The 20000-nt window shown below is 40.7% G+C and overlaps 1 protein-coding gene across 2 annotated transcripts in view; it reads left to right on the forward strand.

Annotated features, from left to right (window-relative positions):
• Positions 1-20000, forward strand: part of LOC143275010 (MORC family CW-type zinc finger protein 3-like) — a 49964-nt gene that overhangs the window by 400 nt on the left and 29564 nt on the right. For both annotated transcript variants that reach the window (XM_076579071.1, XM_076579070.1), the window contains exons 2-3: positions 12322-12394; positions 14410-14542. In XM_076579071.1, the coding sequence (XP_076435186.1) occupies positions 12322-12394; positions 14410-14542 (206 nt within the window). The remainder of the gene's footprint in view (positions 1-12321; positions 12395-14409; positions 14543-20000) is intronic.

A 20000-nucleotide genomic window follows, 5' to 3' on the forward strand; every position in this document is an offset into this window, starting at 1 on the left:
TTCTGCAGTTTTTGTTTTGATCTTGATTGACTGTTTTTGGTTGATGTGTTGTTCAGTTTCCATGCGATGTAGTGAGTGAAATGAATTACAAGGTGTTGAACGACCGAGATCGTGTCTGTCGAAAAGTTTGATTCTGTGTTTTCAGTATGACTCTCTGTCTCTCACTTTCTGTCACTATTTCTGTCTCTCTGTCGCTGTGTGTGTGTGTGTGTGTGTGTGTGTGTGTGTGTGTGTGTGTGTGATCATTGTATGATAATTGTCCAGTCGTTTGACCTATCGAGTAGGTATATGAACTGAATCCACCAGGATTCACTTCATTTCGAAATAACTTGTATGTTTAGAAGTTCAAGGATTTAGGAGAGGTTGTTAGCAAGTTCAAATGTTAGAAAAGACTTTTTCCCATCAGTGAAGTATGACTCTTCTCTTACAAATGCAGAAATTGAAAACTTTTTTTTTCATTGTGAAGGATTGGTCTTATACGGACATTTGATTGTGCAGTGGGTTTATACGTGTTTCTCAAAACCTAATATGAAGAGTCATACTAGTGAAGACTAATAGTAATCATTATATCTATCTATCTGTCTATCTATCTGTGTGTGTGTGTGTGTGTGTGTGTGTGTGTGTGTGTGTGTGTTCATAATATGCCTGCTCACAAATCGTTCATCGATTTATTGGTTTGATAATCAATTTCATTATAGATAATGAAATGTCAGTTTGTTTCATCCAAATGCTTTCTGACTGACTTAACACTTATCTTCCTCAAAGCCGCCTATTTCAACCGTAGTATTTTTCAAGTTCGTAGTTATGTGACGTTCCGACCTAAGTACCCCAGACAGAGCCCCACTCACTGCGCCGGCTCTTTTATTCAGCCACATCGGAGATTAGAAAAGAGAGATAAACCACTTGCAGAAATTGCTGAAGCCAGGCAGCCTGCGCCGCGAGACGCATTCATTATTCATGAGCTGCCTTTGCCCCGCCCAAACTAAGGGAAAGCGTCAGTCGAACGCAGTCTCCTGAGTGATTTTATAATTTGGATTACACCTTTTTTCCCTTTTCTGTTTGCTTCATCCCACGCAGATGTCAAACTCAATTTTGTTGTGAATAACATTCCTAAATATTTATATGTATTGGTTACTTTTATTTCCCTATCACCACAGCACCATTTTTCACAAGTCGAAAGATGACCTCCATTGCGGAAAACTATAATATTGGTCTTATCGAGATTCACTGTTTGTTGTAGTCTGTCTGTTTCTTGCTTAAGGGCATTTAATTGATTTTGTAACCCTATGGGTGTGTCAGACAAGAGAACAACATCATCAGCAAATAGCATTAAGAGCAAATCTGTTGCGCCAGGTATCATTTGTATTCCATGTCTCCCCTTCTTTGATAACTCCACTGCCAATTCACCGATGAAAAAGGAAAACAGCTGTGAGCTTAGCATACAACCTTGTTTAACCCCTCTTGGACACTGAAAAAAGTGAATAAATACCTTTGTCACGAACACATACAAGTACAGAATCATAGATGCTTTTAACAGCCATGTAAAACTCCCGAGAGAGAGAGAGACAGAGACAGAGACTTAGAGAGAGAGAAAGAGCACAATACAACGGTCTGCTCGGGCAACATGAAGCGTTCGTATATATATGAATTATATATATGATTATGTACATATAGATAGATTTAGATTTACATACTGATAGATCTATATGAAATTATGTATGTATGTATTCATGTATGTATGTATAGACAGATGTTAGAAGAGAGACAGAGCTGAATATGTGTTTTATGTTTTGATTTTTTTTTGTTGTTGTTGAAGAAATGGTGATGTAAACCAGAAAGTGTGAAGAAAAAGTAGCGTTACGAAAACGCAGTTCAATAATTTATAACTGTCTCTCTCATGTGCAACATTGCGCGGGGGGGGGGGGGGGGGGGGGGGGGGGGGGGGGGGGGGGGGGGGGGGGGGGGGGGGGGGGGGGAGTTGGTGGTGGGGGGAGCTGCTTTATTTTCTTTTTATATTATCTACATTCAAGCAGATGCAAACGTGCTAAAAACCAAAGCAAAAATGAATCCGTTTTCATTGTATACAGCGAATCTTACTACACGTGCGAAATTCCAGGCGTAACTTAACTTTCGCTTTACTGCAGCTGAACCGTCGAACCGACCAGTTTCCTTCGGGTGGGCAAGGAGAGGGTGATTTACCGCCACCCTTCCGCACTGCGTGTGTGCCCCAAAACGGCTTCAGCACTGTTATAGACAGTAAGAAGGGGCCTGCCGCGAGTGGTTTATCTCTCTTTTCTAATCTCCGGCCACATACAGCATGGTTAAGAGGCCCTGTCAGGGAAAACAAACATGATAAATAAAATCAATGTCAACGCAAGGACACGCAATTGTTGGAACGCTCGCTGGCGGCCTAATCTACCGAATTTTGTTCCCCCTTGCATAGAAGGTTGTATTTTCTTTTCAACATAGCCTCCATTACAATTTCAACTGAAATTCCACACCAATAAAGCAAAATTGCAATTCACACCACTTTCAGCAATAGAGGCAGTACACACACACACACACACACACACACACACACACACACACACACACACACACACACACACACACACACACACACATATATATATATATATATATATATGCATACATTATTATATATGTACACATACACATACAATATACACACACATGTATAATATGGTGACCGTTTGCAAGGGTGTTTTTTAGTTAATAGCTAACGAGCAAGCAAGAAAGAATGAATGAAGAATAGAGAAAACAAACAAAAAAACAAACACATACACAACAACAACAACAGCAACAAAAACAACAACAACAACAACAACAAAGACATAGATCCCAGAGCATGACATTTCCAGTCTCAGCTCACAGCACACATTATTATGGATGACAGGGAACATACGAGTCACAACAAACCAGTCAATACAAGATTGGTCAATATAATATTTCCACTCCTGTGGAAATACCTCTGACTCTATATAAAAGATTAGAGTTTCTGTTCCATCACCAAATCTAAATAAGGTAGCCATTTAATAGAGAAATCCTGATAATTCCTTTCTGTTAGTTGTATTTGTTTTTCTGTTGAGTTATTGCGGTTGAGTTCAGCAATGAATGCATGTAAACCTGGTTTAACCTTATTAATTCTACACTTGTATATAAAGAATTTTGCCCATAAAACCATCACATCAAAAACATCATCTGTTTTAGTTTTTTTCATCAGTGCCAAACAAAATAAGTTAAAAATTGAGGGACAGTATTTCAGTTTTCACATTTTTCTTTAAGTTTATTTTCAAACTGAAGCCATAAAGTTAGAAAACTGGACAAAACCATAAATAATGCTGTATTTCATCTTTTTTGGTGTCACAAAAATTACAGTTGTCATTTTCAGTCACACCCATTACTTTTAGGATATTATTTGACACCAGGATTCTATGGCATATTTTGATCTGAAACCATTTAAACTTTATTTCCTTAATTTTCTTTATCTTTTTTTTTAATACAATCTCCAAATCAATTTGTGTATTTAGCTTATTTTCCCATTTCATAAAGGCTTTTATGTCAAATATTTCTATCTTTTGCAATAGTAATTCATAGTATGGTTTTATTCCTTTACTTATTCCACATAATATTTGTAATGCCTTGCTATTTTTGTTCTTTTTGCTATTTTCAAATTTTATGTTCCTTTTTCTTGCATATTCTTTAATTGCTTGTGTACAGCTTATGAAGTTCAAGAAATTTACTTTTATCCCATACTTCCTTGAGAATTCTACATAATTTAAGAATTGGCCTCTTTCATTTAGAACATCATCAACAAAAAATATATCTTTATCTGTCCATGCTTTACAGTGAAAATTGTTAACGTTGATTTTGAACTTGTTATTGTAAAACATAGGTTCTGCTACAATTTCTGCATTCTTATTCAATTCTATTTGAAGACAAAATCTATCATAAGCATCATATACATCTCTCCAAAACTTATTACCTTTGTTTAGAAATCTTTTAGAGCCATAGTTTTTTTTATTCTATATATTTCAGGATGTATATTCTGTAGTATTTTCTTCCATTTAAAACATGCAGTGAGCATTTATCGTAGCCAGGATAGTTTCAGTGCTTGTACAAAAGCCTGCATGTTAGGTACTCCAATTCCCCCGCTTTCTACATCATGCACTGCATACACTCGTTTTATTCTGTCTGGTTTTTTGTCCCATACAAATTGAAAACACATGTCTTGTAGCTGTTTTAGATCACTGTCAGGTGGGTTTGGTAACAATATCCATAGGTAAACCAGTCTGGACAGAATAAGTGATTTGAGCACAGCTACCCTGCCCAGAGGTGTTCATAGTCATTTCGACCAAATATTAAATAATGTTTTTACTTCGACAAATTTATCTGCCATGTTGATTTCCGTTAGATTAGATAAACATTTGAAAGCCCGATACCAAGGATTTTAAATTTAGGGGGGTTCCATTCCATACGTTGGTTCTCTAAGTATATTTGAGTTTTTCATTTTACCTAACCAAACATTAACAGTTTTTTCAACATTTAACTTGAGTCCTGAAAATTCCTCAAACTCTCCAAATACATCAAACAATTTTTCATAAGACTTTCTGTCTCATTCCAATGTAAATGATGTGTCATCAGCAAACTGACTCATTTTAAATTCCGTGTCTAATATCTGCATTCCTTTAATTTCTTTGTCTTCTCTAATTTTACAAGCTAATATTTCTACACACAATATGAATAAATATGGTGATATAGGGTCACCCTGACGACACCCTCTGTTTATAGTGAAAGTCTGTGACATCTTTCCATTAACAATTACACGAGCTTTAATATTTTTATAAAAAGTGTATATCCATTTTCTGATATCATTTCCAAAACCAAATGTTTCAAGAACATTTCCCATGCAATCCCAGTCTACGGAGTCGAAGGCTTTTTCAAAATCAATTGAAACCAATAACTCAGGTAGTTGTTTTATATCTAAGTAGTGTATCATGTCATATAATAATCGAATGTTATCTCCAATATACCTCCCTGAAATAAACCCAGTTTGATCTTCATGAATTAGTTTTAGTAACACTGTTTTCATTCTATCTGCAATGCAAGCTGAACTTATTTTATATATGACATTCAGTAGTGAGATAGGTCTCCAGTTTTTAAGGTATTCCCTTGGTTTATCTCCCTTGGGTATGCAGATTATCAATCCTTCTAATTGTGTGATTGACATTTCACCTTTAACAAACCCTTCATTTATAGACCGAACCACAAAGTCCACTATCTGTCTCCAGAAATTTTTTTTAAAAGTTTACTGTCATTCCATCTGTACCGGGGCTTTTGTCATTCTGCATATTTTTAAACACTTCTGATGCTTCTTGTTTTGTTATTAATCCTTCCAGTTTGTCAGATTCAACTTTGCTTAATTTGGGTAAATTTGTTATGTAATTACTCAGCTCTATATTTTGTGATTCTATTTCTTTATATAAATCACTGAATAATGTCTTTGTTTCCTCTAGCATTTCATCACTTTCAGTTAACAGTTTGTCATCATTTGATACTAATTTTAACATTTGTTTGCTAACAAAATGTCTTTTCTCTAATGTACAGAAGTATTTGTTTATTTTCTCCCCCTGAGATGCCCATCTTGCTTTTGATCTTAAGATTATGCCTTCCATTTTTGATTTTCTAATTTCTGTTAGTTGTGTTTTTACGTTCTGTTATGAGAAGTGTATCAAGTTCAGTAAGGGGTGATTTTCTTTCTAATGCTTGTATTTCCTCCTCTAAGTGTTGTTCAGTTTGTCTTAATTCTCTTTTTTCTTTATACTGTATGAAATGGATTTTGCTCTAATTTCCATTAGAAGTGTATCCAAGAACAACTGGTCCGAAATCACAAACTGTATCTGGTCATTGCTTATTTTTTTAAAAATTTTCTCTCACATAAGGAAGCACTGCATACTGTTGTTTTATTTCTTCAATAGTGTTATTAATCAATTTTGCATATTCATGGTCTTTGAGTAACAATGAATTAAATTTCCAAAGACTTCTGCTTCTTTCTTCAACTTTGAATACTATTTCTATACATATTAGAGAATGATCACTTCAATAACCAAATAGAATGTCTGCATTCTTTACATTAGTGATCAAGGATTCAGAAACTAAAAAGAAGCCAAGACGACGCTGTTGAAAAGGGTTGGTTCTTCTCCAACTAGATCTTAAAACTTCAGGATTCAGTTCTCTCCATATGACAGTTAGCTCTAATGTGGAGGTCATTTCAAAAACTACATCTCTTGCTTTTACATTATTTATATGCTTATAGTTATAGTAGTCAAGATTAGGATTTATTACTAGGTTCCAATCACCTGTAATAAGGATATTTGGAATACTCAATTCCTCAATTTTTGCTTGGATTTCTTTGAAAAACTCTGGTTCATCCCTGTTCAGGCCATATAATATTAGTTAATACTATCTGATGTCCAGCAGTGTTTAACACCAGAATGATATAATTTCCCTCCATATCCATAATTATTGTTTCTGTTTTAAAGTCAAAATTATTGTTAAATAAACCTGCCACACCCCTTGATCTGCTATTGTTTGATGAAAACACACAATCATAACCCCATTCGGTTCGAATCTGACGCTCTAATTTCTTTGTGAAATGGGTATCCTGAAGAAAATACACTGAATATTTCTTTTGTCTTAAATACTGAAAGACATCCTTTCTTTTTTGGATAACTCCCCAATCTACCGAAATTAATTTTTCAACGGAAATCGCTGCAATATTTTTTTTTCTTCTTCTCATATGTCAAAATAAAGTCATCTGATGATGATGATGATGGAGTCTCCTGTCGGACCAACGGATGAGTAGGCAGGCAGGCTTATCTGTTGGTGTGTGTACTCATATGGGAGAAGAGGCCGATTCTGGATACGCAGCACTTCCCAAAGGTGTTGCAAGGAAAAACGTCTCCAGAAGTTAAGCCCTGCTTCCTTCCCTCACGCTTCTCCTTAATGGCCAGCGTTCTCTTGTTTTCAAATGTCTTTATGCCACTAGAGCACAGCATCATACAGCGAGAGCGGTCAAGGGCATCAGTTTCCCAGGAAGCGATGTCTATGTCACAGGTTTTGAGGTTTGTCTTCAAGGTGTCCTTGAAGCGCTTGCAGAGTCTTCCAAGTTCGCGGTGGCCGTGCCACCCATAACAGTTGTAGAATCGTGCAGTGAAAAATCTATTTTTTTTAAAAAAAAGGAGAATAATACGACAATCAAAAGTCAGTCAGCACCAGGGAACTCTACTCAGGAACATTCCATGCTTCACGTCACAAGCTGAGTGAGGCAGCCACACGGCCTCCATTGTCAACACGTATCTCTTGACAGCCGGAAGTACGGAAGGAAGTGCTACAGGAAGTGTCAGCAGGTCTGGTTGTTGTCCAGCAGCAGCTAGCCACCGCTTGAGCACGCTACCATCAGGGCAGCGCAGCGCATTTTTGATTTTGTGCTTATTGATTTTATTCCTGTATTCATTTATTTATTTAGTAATTGGTCTATTTCTTTCTTTATTTGTTTGTTTATTTATGTAGTTATCTATTCATCTATTTATGTTCGTATTCGTCTTACAAAAACACTTAAACATTTGTCAGACTCAGTCGGAACTTCAGACACGGCTTGTCCTGATTGAAAGACACGCGATTTTTTTTTTTTTCCCCCCTAAACTGTGAGCATTGAATTACACACACACACACACACACACACACACACACAAACTCATTCCAAAGGCAGAGCTGCTGCAAGCACGTCTTCACATGTCAACGGCCGGAGGTTAGGGAGCTGAGAGAGACAGATAAAGACAGAGAAAGACAGACAGACAGAGAAGCAGTGAATAGATAAATACATTAATGTATAAAATCAATATACAAATAGATGTTTAAATATATAGACAAATAAAGGATAAATAACAAACTACATACAAAGAATGCAATATTCGTTTTAATTGTAAAAATGATAATAATAACAACAACAACAACAACAACAACAATAATAATAATAATAATAATAATAATGATGATGATGATGATGACAATCATAATAATAATGATGATGATGATGATAATACTCACATAGCACTCTGAACAGAAAAATGCTCTTGGTGTCTTACAAAACACAATACATTCTACATTGCGCTTTATTTGATTGTTGCATAACCACACCAAAATGCATCTAGTAGACCATATACAGATACATACAACGCATGTGATGATGATAATAATGAGTAGTAGTGGTAGCAGTAGAAGATGAAGTAGTAGTAGTGGTGGTGGTGGTGGTGGTGGTGGTTGGTATTCTTGTTCTTGTTTTAGTGTTATTATTCTTGTTGTTATCACATACATACATATATACATACATTATATATATATATATATATATATATATATATATATATATATATATATATATATATATATATATATATATATATATATATATATATATGTGTGTGTGTGTGTGTGTGTGTCTGTGTGTGTGTCTGTGTGTGTGTGTACATAGTTCATATATGTTTTCACACTTAACCAAGCATATGACATGTATTGGAGTATGTATTGTTTGAGTGAACCTGCCACAGCCACATATTTCTCTATTGTGGGAAGAAGAAATTATGTTTGAGGCTGGATTCAAAGAAGGCAAGAGGTTGTCAGGAGAGTCTGTTCCACATCTTTGGGGTTTGAAAATAAAATTAAAAAAAACGGTAGTTGTATGAGTTTTGTAATGTGTTTGGTTTGACAATGCAAGGCGAAGCAAGAAGCTTATTTCACGTGCTCCCTGGGGGCAGTGAAACAATACAATAAACTGTCAAACTGAAGACAATGTTAGGACCAGTTGTAAACATGACCAGCAAAATCCTAACCTCGCCCCAGCAACAAATGTACGGCCTGTACAAATCCTTAGCAGAAAACACACCATTAAAAAAAAAAAAAAAACAGAAAAAAGAAGAAGAAAAAAAGAATCCACTCATCCACTTTACTCTGTCTTAAAAAAAAATCTTCAGGTAGACGATGCAAAATACCTCTCGCAAAGAAAAAAAATGTGTACAAAAATCATTTATCCCAGTCACCTGTTTCTGTGACAAATGATACGGTGAAATAATGTTTTAATTCAGTTGCCTGTGGTTTGTTCATTGCTGTTGCGAAGGGGTTTTTATCCTTCCTTGTGTGTATTGTATGTGTGTGAGTGTAAACAGAGATCTGCAAGGAGAAAGAGAGGGTTAGACTTGGGGTGGTCTCCGATAAATACTTTGAGACTGATTGATAGATGTGGATACTTATATAGCGCCTATCCTCGGTCGGAGACCAAGCTCTAAGCGCTTTACAAATACGGGGCCATTCACACAACAGGCTGCCTACATGGGTAGAGCCAACCGACGGCTGCCACTGGGCGCTCATCATTCGTTTCCTGTGTCATTCAATCAGATTTCAGGCATGCACACATACACACTCAGACAGATATGTAACATTTTATGTGTATGACCGTTTTCTTTATTTACCCCGCCATGGAGGCAGCCATACTCCGTTTTCGGGGGTGCGCATTCTGGGTATGTTCTTGTTTCCAAACTCCACCTAACACTGCCATTGATTACAGGATCCTTAACGTGCATATTTGATCTTCTGCGTGCGTATACACACGCACTAGCAGGTCTGCACATATGTTGACCTTGGAGATAGGAAAAAATCTCCACCTTTACCCACCAGGCGCCATAACCAAGATTCGAACCTGAGACCTAAGATTGAAAGTCCAATGCGTTAACCATTCGGCTATTGCACCCGTCACTTAAGGTGTGTGTGTGTGTGTGTGTGTGTGTGTGTGAATTAGATGGTGTTTTGTCTTACTGCGGAGTGGGGTCGGGGTTGATTCATGCTTGTAACCTTAGTCGCAGTTTTTGACCTTTCAGCTGCGGTGTCATGTCATAAAAAAGTAACATTTTTTCTTACCACACAAAAATGTTTTCCTTTTACATGACGATTGACGTCCGCGTAGTAGCTTGGGGAGGGTTAACGAGTTATTCTTTCATTTTTATTTCACTTGTGTCTTAAAATGTTATGATTATCTCACTGAATAATTCTTATATATATATATATATATATATATATATATATATATATATATATATATATATGATTATCGAAACGTCTTTTTTTTAAAGTTAAGAATCACAGTTTTTTGGAGGGATAGAGGTAGGGAGTGCCAGACAGTGGGGCTGTAGACTGACAGATTTTTTTCGCCAAAGGTGTTGAGGGAGTACTGATGGGCTATCAGCAGAAAGGAGTCAAAAGAGCGTTGTGTCCTAGAAAGATGGTATAGATGGAGACGATCTGAAAAATACGCTGGCATATTTCCGTGACAGAGAAGCTGAAAGCAAAGACAAGCAATTCTATATTGAATTCTAGCCTTCACGGGAAACCAGTGAAGTGCTCTGAGCAGTGGTGTTGCACTCTCATGCCTGACCATACGGAGCACAAGTCGGGCAGCATGATACTGAATGCGCTGAAGTTTATTGAGGTTTCGTTATCAGGGAGACCGGCTTAGAGAGACTTACAGTTGTCTATTCTAGATACTGTGATAGAGACAGCGAGTTTGTTGACAGCAGCAGTGGTGGGGAAGGAGCGAGTGTTGCCTTTTCTACACAACTGACAGAATAGAGTGCAGCCTAAATGTCTGTTTTGTGTATAATGATAATAATAATAACGATAGTATTTATATAGCGCTGAATCTTGTGCAGAGACAAATCTAAGCGCGTTCACACCAGTCATTCACACGCATGCATAACTCTAAAACTGAAGAAACTGAAGACAAGGAAGAGGCAGGGGAGGGAGGCTATCTTGTGAAGAGGTGTTTTGAGGCCAGACTTGAAAGAGCTGAGTGCAGAGACCTGACGAAGCGAAAGAGGAAGTTCATTCCAAACGCAAGGTCCAGGGACAGAAAAAACGGCGGCCAACAGTTGAGTGTTTGAATCTGGGTATGCGTAAGCAGTGGATCCGAAGCCGACCGTAGAGAGCGAGATGGAGTGTAGAGGTGAAGGCAACCACAAAGATAGGAAGGGGCAGATTTGTGAATACATTTATAACATAGAGTGTTGATCTTATACTTTATTCTGTGTGAGACAGGGAACCAATGGAGATGTTTCAAAATAGGAGTGATGTGCTCAGATCTTTTCTTTCTGAGAACGAGTTGGGCAGCAGAGTTTGAATGCGCTGGAGGGACTGAATGGATGAAGCAGGCAAACCAGACAATAGGGAGTTACAGTAATCAAGCCGAGAGAGAATGAGAGAAACAACGGCAAGTCCAGATATTTCCGAATGGAACTGATGCGTCGCAGTTGACAGTAGCAGGATTGACATGTCTGACTGACAGATTTTTGCATGGACAGTGTATTGTCAAGGACAACGCCGAGGTTCCTGAATGAGCTGGAAAGAGGGATGGATGTACTGCCAAGTTCGATTTTGTCAGCTGTGATGGAAGAGAGTTTTTGTTTAGTTCCTATGACCATTGCTACGGTTTTGTCTGCGTTCAATTGTAACTTTTTTAGCGTCATCAAGTTTTGAATGTCCAAGAAGCATTCAGATGTTTCTGGCAAGAGCAAGGACACTTTTTCAGGGGTATCACTCTTCTGAAGCTGAGTGTTATCAGCATAGGAATGATGACTAACACTGTGGTGGTTGATAATTTCAGCGACAGGAGCAGTGCGCAGTGTGAAGAGAACTGGGCCCAAAACAGATCCCTGTGGGACTCCGTGTTTGATTTTAGCAGGTTCAGACAGGAAATTATCGACGATGACAGACTGGATTCGATCAGTGAGTTAAGATTTGAACCAGTTGAGAATATTGCCGTTGATGCCAAATGTAAAATGAAGACGGGAAAGTAGAATTGAGTGGTCTATCGTGTCAAAGGCGGCTGACAAGTCGAGAAGAGTGAGAAAGGATTTTTTCCTGAGTCGGACGTTAGCAGTATACTGTATATAATAGATTGTTCAGGATGTGAAGGAAAGTGATTTCGGTGCTGTGGTCAGCACGATATGCAGACTGAACAGGGTGAAGGAGATTGTTGAAACAAAGGTGGTGGTTGAGCTGCTTCAGGATAGATTTTTCAAGGAGTTTCGACAGGAAAGGAAGGTCAGAAACTGTATCCACAGAGAGTGTTTCTAGAGACTGAAAGAATGGTATGGCATGCACATGACTGATTTTATCAGTGTAATAAGCTGTGTGTGTTGGTGCGTGCGTGCGCGCGCGCGTGTGTGTGTGTCTGTGTCTGTGTGTTCACAGGTGCATCCCAGTTACCTTCGCACGAATGCCCAAAGTCATCAGTGGCCTTTCAGCGCCATTGCGGAACTCGTGGGTAAGTGTGTGTGTGTGTGTGTGTGTGTGTCTTTATGTGTGGTGTCTGTGTGTTCGGTGTCTCTGTGTGCGTGTGTGTGTTTGTGTATCTGGGCATGCATTTGTCAAAGCTGGCGTGACCTTATTTTGTGTGTCTAAATTGTACCTTTTGTTACCTTCGTGCTCAGTGTGTTCCCTCCCATGTGGTTTCTGTCACTGATAACGATGTCCCGTGTTTCCCGTCGGTGTCTCTGCTTGTCTTTCAGCCTGTGTGTCAACTCTCTCTCTCTCTCTCTCTCTCTCAAGCACTTTGAAGAGGAAAACACCATCCCAAACCCCTATGGAAAGCTGCGGAAAAAACTTAGTATCAACAAAGTAACAAATAGATGAGGAATATTCCAAATCGGAAGTGAATGCGAAAGATGCCGGAATATGATAAATGGTTACTTCTTGAATATATCAGTACACACACACACACACACTCACACACACACACACACACACACACACACACACACAAATATATGCATACACATATATATATATATATATATATATATATATATATATATTTCTGACCCCACCCTTTCCACCACCTCCCTTTGTCCGTTGCTGATCAACAGAAGCAAAATGTGGGTAAGTCCTTCTGTAACAGCATGTTTTTAAATTCCTTTGTTTCTCAATTTTTCACTTTTCCATTCACTGTCAACAGAAGCAAAATGTGGGTAAATCTTTCTGTAACAGCATATTTTTAAACTCTTTTGTTTCTCAGTTTTTTTGTGTTTTTTGTTTTTGTTTTTGTTTTTGTTTTTCCATTCACTGTCACACTCTCTGACTCTCTCTGCCTGCTTTCACAATCTATGTTTCTTCTTGTCTGTTGTCACGCTCTCTGAGGAGGGAGATGGTAGAATGGTCAAGACGCTTATCTGCCAAAACACAGTGTCCGTGAGTGTCTGGGTTCGAATCCCGGTCTCGCCCTGTCTCTATTTAAAATGAGCGTTTTAGTCATTCGGATGAGACAATAAACCGAGGCCCCGTGTACAGCACGCACTTGGAGCACTGGAAAAGAACCCATGGCAGCAAAAAGTGTTGTTCTCTGGCAAAAGTTCTGTTGAAGAAGTGCACCTTGATACGTACACATGCACTCAAGGCCTGACTGAGCGTGTTGGTTGTGCTGCTGGTCTTGCTTCCAAAACCCACCGAACGCTGACATGGATCACATGATGTTTAATGAGCGTATTTGATTTTATGTCTGCTGGGTGATTATGGAAAAAAAAAAAATTCTCCACCCATAACCCACCAGGCGCGACGAGGAACTCAGGAAAGAAGCGAGAGAATCTAGCGCTCTAAGCATTGGACCAACGCACCCGTCTGCCCTGTGTTTGCACCTTCTCCACATTACGATCTGGTGCAAGCAGAAGCAAGGAGTCGTTATGGACTAGCCTGTTCTGCCTTCCCCCATCCCACACCCCATTCCAACCCACTCTCCTCTTCCTCCTCCTCCTCCTTTTTATCATCCACCTCCTTGTCGTTTACCTCCTCCTCCTCTTCCTTCTACTGCTACAAACGCTGCTACTGCCGTTGTTACTACTTTTGCCGGCACTGCTACAACTCCTATTACTACTACCACTGCTGCTGTTGCTGCTACTGCTACTCCTGTCGCCACTATTACTACTGGTACTACTTCATAAGCTGCTGGTGGTGCTACTACTATGACTACGACAGCTGCTGTTGCTGCTGCTGCTTCTGCTACTTCTGTTACTATACTATTGTTGCTGCTGCTGCTACTACTATTTCTCCTGCTTATCCGACTGCTTCTGCTTCTAATACTACTGCTTCTACTACTACTACCGCCGCTGCTCTTGCTGCTACTGTTACTTCTACTTGAATGATTTCATTTTTAACATCAAAACATAAATATAAATATGACTGGGGAAAAAAGCAACCCCATTTCCTGATACTGAATATATATGTATATCATTTGATAACCCTTATATTAAGTATACTGCTACTTCTTCTACCACTTGTCTTACACAGACAATGCCTATGACCCGGACGTTTCGGCGGACGTACTGAAGATTCAGAAAGAAGAGAGGTATGGCAAGGACCTGCTGGTGTTCACTGACAATGGCTTTGGCATGGACTTGGATCACCTCATTAAAATGCTCAGGTAACTGTGATGACGGGGTAATGAAATGATACAACGAACAGAGGGAAAGGGGGTGGGCTGGGGTTGGGGGGTGGGTTCAAAATATAAGTTATAGTGTGCCAGCAGTGTCACCCCCCACCACCCACACTCTGTCCCCCCTTCCCTCCCCATCACTTCGCCCCCCTACCCCTCCTTCTTATCTCCCTTCCCGCTTCGTTCAAAGTCCAGTCTTTGAGGTCACGCCAACAACGTGCCACCCTCCCTCCTTCCACACTCCCGCACCCTCACTCCCTAGTTGGCCCGCTTTGGTCAGTGACGCTGCGTCACCAGTCCCAGCTGTTGAAACACGTGTGGTTATGTGATGTCTGCCACAATCCCCGTGCCGGACTAGATGTCGTGTTCAAAACATGCTAGTGTGGGCATGTTGGAACATCCCGGTAAGTGGTCTGTCTTTCAAGTCATACCGCCCCCCTTTCCCTCTCCCCTCTCTTTGTGACGTAAACGGGTGAACTTGTCGTCACAGAATGTGTATAGACAAGTGGGTTGAACTGTAGCGAATCAGATTAATCTGTTGAATTGGATGAATTGGGATTAAGCTGTGAATCTGTCAGTCACTTACTTAGCATCACTAGGATAAGTCAAGATTGGTTATTTCAGTTCAGCTAGTTGGGGGAGTGAGTGTTGTAGCTCTTGTATTAGTATGCACAGTATGTTGTGGGAAGGGATAAAACCAGCCAGCACAGCCAGTTCTTAGCTGTCTCCCAGAAGAACTGAACACTGACACAGGCTGACTGACTGCAGGGAAATCCTTGATGGGCTGTGAGTACATTACTTGAAATGGCTTTATAATATGTTGATAACTTGATTTTGTTGGGAACAATGTTTTGTGTCAGTGAATAGCCAGTTTAAGTTGATCTTGTGGCTTGTGGAAAGAAAAGGGGTTAATGTGTGGAGGGAAGTACTGGTCTATACCTTTTAACCCCCCCCCCCCCTTCTGTTTTGTTACAAATATCTTGTTCTGAATTGAGATATCTTGTTCTGAATTTTTGATATATTAGTTACTTGTTTTGTATATAGTAGGTGGTGTTGGTTCAGTGTCAAATGAACAGATCTATAGGCTAACACATTGTCAGTGTGTGTTGACGGTTTTTAATGTGTGTGTGCACATGGGGGTAACAGCAAGTGTTGTGGAACACATGTTTGATTTGTTGGTAGTTGTGGTAACATGTGTAGGAGTTGTGCTATGTGTCAGTGGTTTACTTTGTTCAGACAAAGTGGGAAAGAACATTGTAATGTGATTAATGAGTTGGTTAACAATGAGAGCACTGAGGGTCAGTGCTATGTTGTTGTATATTGCTGTTTACCAGAGATATGTTGGAAGTAATGATTTCCATACATGTACTTGTGTCAGTGGGACACTTTGTGAGGGCAAAGAGGAGATTTGTTTGCTAATGGTAACACACAGTTTAACTGAATGATGGGTAGCATGTGTTCAACAGAGGGTTGTATTGGTCAGTGATATGTTTTGTGCACAGTGTGGTATGTCACTGTTGGTGGCAGGTAAGTTTAATGAAGCTTGTTTTTACCACACATAGATCTGTGTGTGAGAGGAGTGCATACTGGTGGACATGTGATGAAAGGTGCCGAGAGGGTATAGGCCTTTTCATGTCAGTGATGTCTAGGTATTTTGAGATTTTACCTGACCTGGGTTTTGGTTGTGTGTTTGTGTTCCAGGTGTGCTGCTTGTAGATGCTGCTTGCAGGTGCTGCTTGTAGGTGCTGCTTTATGTGTAGGGTGAACTTTTTACTGTGTGCTGCTTGTAGGAGGTACTTGAAGCAGGCAGTGTGTGCTGCCTTAGTGTGTGTTGCTTTTGCTAAGTAAGGTGAACTGCTTAGTGTGTGTGCTGTATTGTAAAGTAAACACTCTATAAAAACCACTCCATGTGGCCCTGCTATTGATGTGAGGAGAGAGTGAGTGAGTGCATCATCAGTCAATCCTATATCCCCTGTCTGATCCCCTGTCTCTATTGGAATCGAACCACAACACTTTCGAAAACAGCAGTTTTTTTACAACTTGGCGTCACCAACAGGATAGGCAGGTAGAGTGATTTACTGACACAATAGGCAGGTTAAGTGTTAGGAAGGACTTAAGCAGCACACAGCCAGGTAGCACAGCACAGAGATGACAACCCCTACTACAATGGCACAGGAGTTTCCCATGGGGTGGTATGTAGCACCCACACTGCCAGTATTCACTGGTAAGCCTGGAAAGATGTCGGTTGAGGACTTCATCGTGGGGGCAAAGAGAGTCCTGGCTGCATACCCTATGGGAGAAGAGATGGCTGCTTTCTTTGTTTACAGCCATCTGCAAGGAACCACACACAGGGAGCTGATGCTGTGGGACCCAGAGGAGACCAGCACCCCAGAGAAGGTAATCAACATTCTGCTGGGGGTGTTTGGTGATGGGCAGCGTGTCACCACACTGCTGTCCATGTTTTTCTTAGCAGGGAGCAGCAACCAGAGGAGTCCATCTTGGACTACTCCCATTCTCTGCACAGCATGGAGAGAACCATCCAGATGAAGAGCACTGGGGTCCTCACCGCTGAGATGCTGAGGGACCACTTCATCGATGGCCTCTGGAACCCCCTGCTGAAAAAGGAGCTGCACCACATACTGAGGAGGGAGCCTCAGACCACCTTCATCCAGGCAATGGATGAAGCTCTGAGGCTGCAGAGAGAGCTGGAGGAGGACCAACAACAGCAACAGGCCAAGGAACAGATGGCACAGTTACGGGATCAACTGTTGTTGTTACAAGAGAGTGTTAGGTCCATGCAGGGGTTAATGTCAGATTTAGTCTGTCAGAGAGATGGGGCTGTGATAGAGAACAGGGCTTTGGGCAAAAGGAAGAGAAGGAATAGACGTAGGAAAGGTCAGTCAGTGGTGGGAAATGGGATTTCCCCAAAGGTGGGTAAGGTTCTCCCCAAGGAAAAGCACCAAGATTCCCACAATGAGAACTAAAGAGACTTGCCCAGTAGTCTCAGGAGGCAGGATCAGAGTCCGAAAGAAAAGACTCCAGTCAGAACAATAGCTGACTGTGAGGATGATCCTTGCCAGGGTGAATGGGTGCTGCTGCCCATACCACCTGATCGAGGAATTCCTGGTACATGTGCTACACGGGAAGGCACATGTGAGGGAGACTGCCAGGATGCAGTAAAGTCTCCCAGAGGGTCACACCAGCTGGTGTTCTCTAGGTTGTGTGAGACTGGCACCAGGTTTCATCTGAAGCCTGGGGTGCATGGGACATGTGCAGGTGCCAGGGTGCTAGCTCAGACTGACAGGGTTGGGAAACTGTTGGGGTCATCTTGTAGTGCTAGGACCAAGGTTGGTGTGTGCAACCCTTCATGGAGTAAAGTGGTTGCTGCAGCATGCTAAGGGTATGCTGTGGATTGGGCCCAGTTGGGTATGAAATGTTCCAGATTTGATTATGTTGTTGTTTTCCTTCATTCCAGGATTTGTGGTTGCTGATGTGTGTCAGCTGGAACTCTGTGTTGATTTGTGTGTTGTGTAGCTCCCAGTTTCTCTGTGTGTGTGTGTGTGTGTGTGTGTGTGTGTGTGTGTGTGTGTGTGTGTGTTCTTCTGGGTTATGGTATTATGTACAGCTTTATTTTTTTGAAATGTTTGATTTTTGGGTTCTTTTGTCCTGTAATGTCTTCATTTGCACATGTCTTTGATTTTGCTAATGTTTTGGGTAGAACTAGTCTCCCATTAGCATGAACTGATGACAACATTGGTCAGCATGTGGTCAGCAGCAATGAGGACATTGAATTCAAAAGCCAGAGGTGGGTGTTATAGTGTGCCAGCAGTGTCACCCCCCATCACCCACACTCTGTCCCCCTTCCCTTCCCATCACTTCACCCCCCTCCCCCTCCTTCTTATCTCCCTTCCCGATCTGTACAAAGTCCAGTCTTTGAGGTTGCGCGGACAATGTGTCATCCTCCCTCCTTCCACCCTCCCTAGTCAGCCCTCTTTGGTCAGTGACGCTGCTGCGTCACCAGTCCCAGCTGTTGAAACACGTGTGGTTATGTGATGTCTGCCACAATCCCCGTGCCGGACTAGATGTTGGCGTGTTCAAAACATGCTAGTGTGGGCATGTCGGAACATCCGTCTGGTCTGTTTTTCAAGTCATACCGCCCCCTATTCCCTCTTCCCTCTCTTTGTGACGTAAACGGGTGAACTTGTCGTCACAGAATGTGTATAGACAAGTGGGTTGAATTGTAGCGAATCAGATCAATCTGTTGAATTGGACGAATTGGGATTAAGCAGTGAATCTGTCAGTCACTCACTGAGCGTCACTAGGATAAGCCAAGATTGGTTATTTCAGTTCAGCTAGTTGGGGGAGTGAGTGTTGTAGCTTGCATTAGTATGCTCAGTATGTTATGGGAAGGGATAAAACCAGTCAGCACAGCCAGTTCTTAGCTGTCTCCCAGAAGAACTGAACACTGAAGTGCTTAGTGTGTGTGCTGTATTGTAAAGTATTGTGGTCCTGCTATTGATGTGAGGAGAGAGTGAGTGAGTGCATCATCAGTCAATCCTATATCACCTGTCTGCTCCCCTCTCTATTGGAATCAAACCACAACACTTTTGAGAAAAACGGTTCAATATACTGTATGGAGATACATTAATGTAACTGTATATGTTGGGCAGTCTTACATCCAGCTGCTTGCACAAGACACTGAAGAGAAATTAGTTTTACCCCAGACCTTGATGGGTTGTTTAAATTGTTATTTCATTATTATATTTTTTGTAAGCATTCGTGTTATTGTTGTTCTGTGTTAGTTTCTTATAAATTATTAACCATAATTATTCAAAGGACACATTCCATTGAAATGGCACGTCTGCATTATCATGTAGACTCTCTCTCTTTCTCTCTGTGTATGTGTGTGTGTGTGTGTGTGTGTGTGTGTGTGTGTGTGTGTGATTACAAAACACTCAAGACTTAGTATCAACAAATTAACGAACAAAGAACATTCTAAATCGCAAGTGAATATGAAAGACATCATATCCGAATAGATATATTCGGTCAGCGACACCGCATCACCCGCCCCAGCTGTTGAAACACGTGCGGTTATGTGATGTCTGCCACAATCCCCTGTGCTGAGATAGATGTCGGCTTGTTTGAAACATGCCAGTGTCGGCATATCGGAACATGCCAGTAAGGCAGTCTGTCTTTCAAGTTGTACCCCCCACAACCCCTCCTTCCCTCTCCCTTCTCTTTGTGACGTAAACGGGTGAACTTCTCACAGGTGTGCAGAAACAGGTTTTGAATAGTAGCAAATCAGATCAAACTGTTGCATTGGACGAATCAGGATGGGTCAGGAAATCTGTCAGTCATTCACATAGCGTCACTAAGACAAGCAAAGATTGGTTATTTCAGTTCACCTAGTTGGGGGAGTGAGTGTTGTAGCTTGCATGAGTATGCA

This window comes from Babylonia areolata, chromosome 29, assembly GCF_041734735.1.
Source record: "Babylonia areolata isolate BAREFJ2019XMU chromosome 29, ASM4173473v1, whole genome shotgun sequence".
Classification (NCBI taxonomy): Eukaryota; Metazoa; Mollusca; class Gastropoda; order Neogastropoda; family Buccinidae; genus Babylonia; species Babylonia areolata.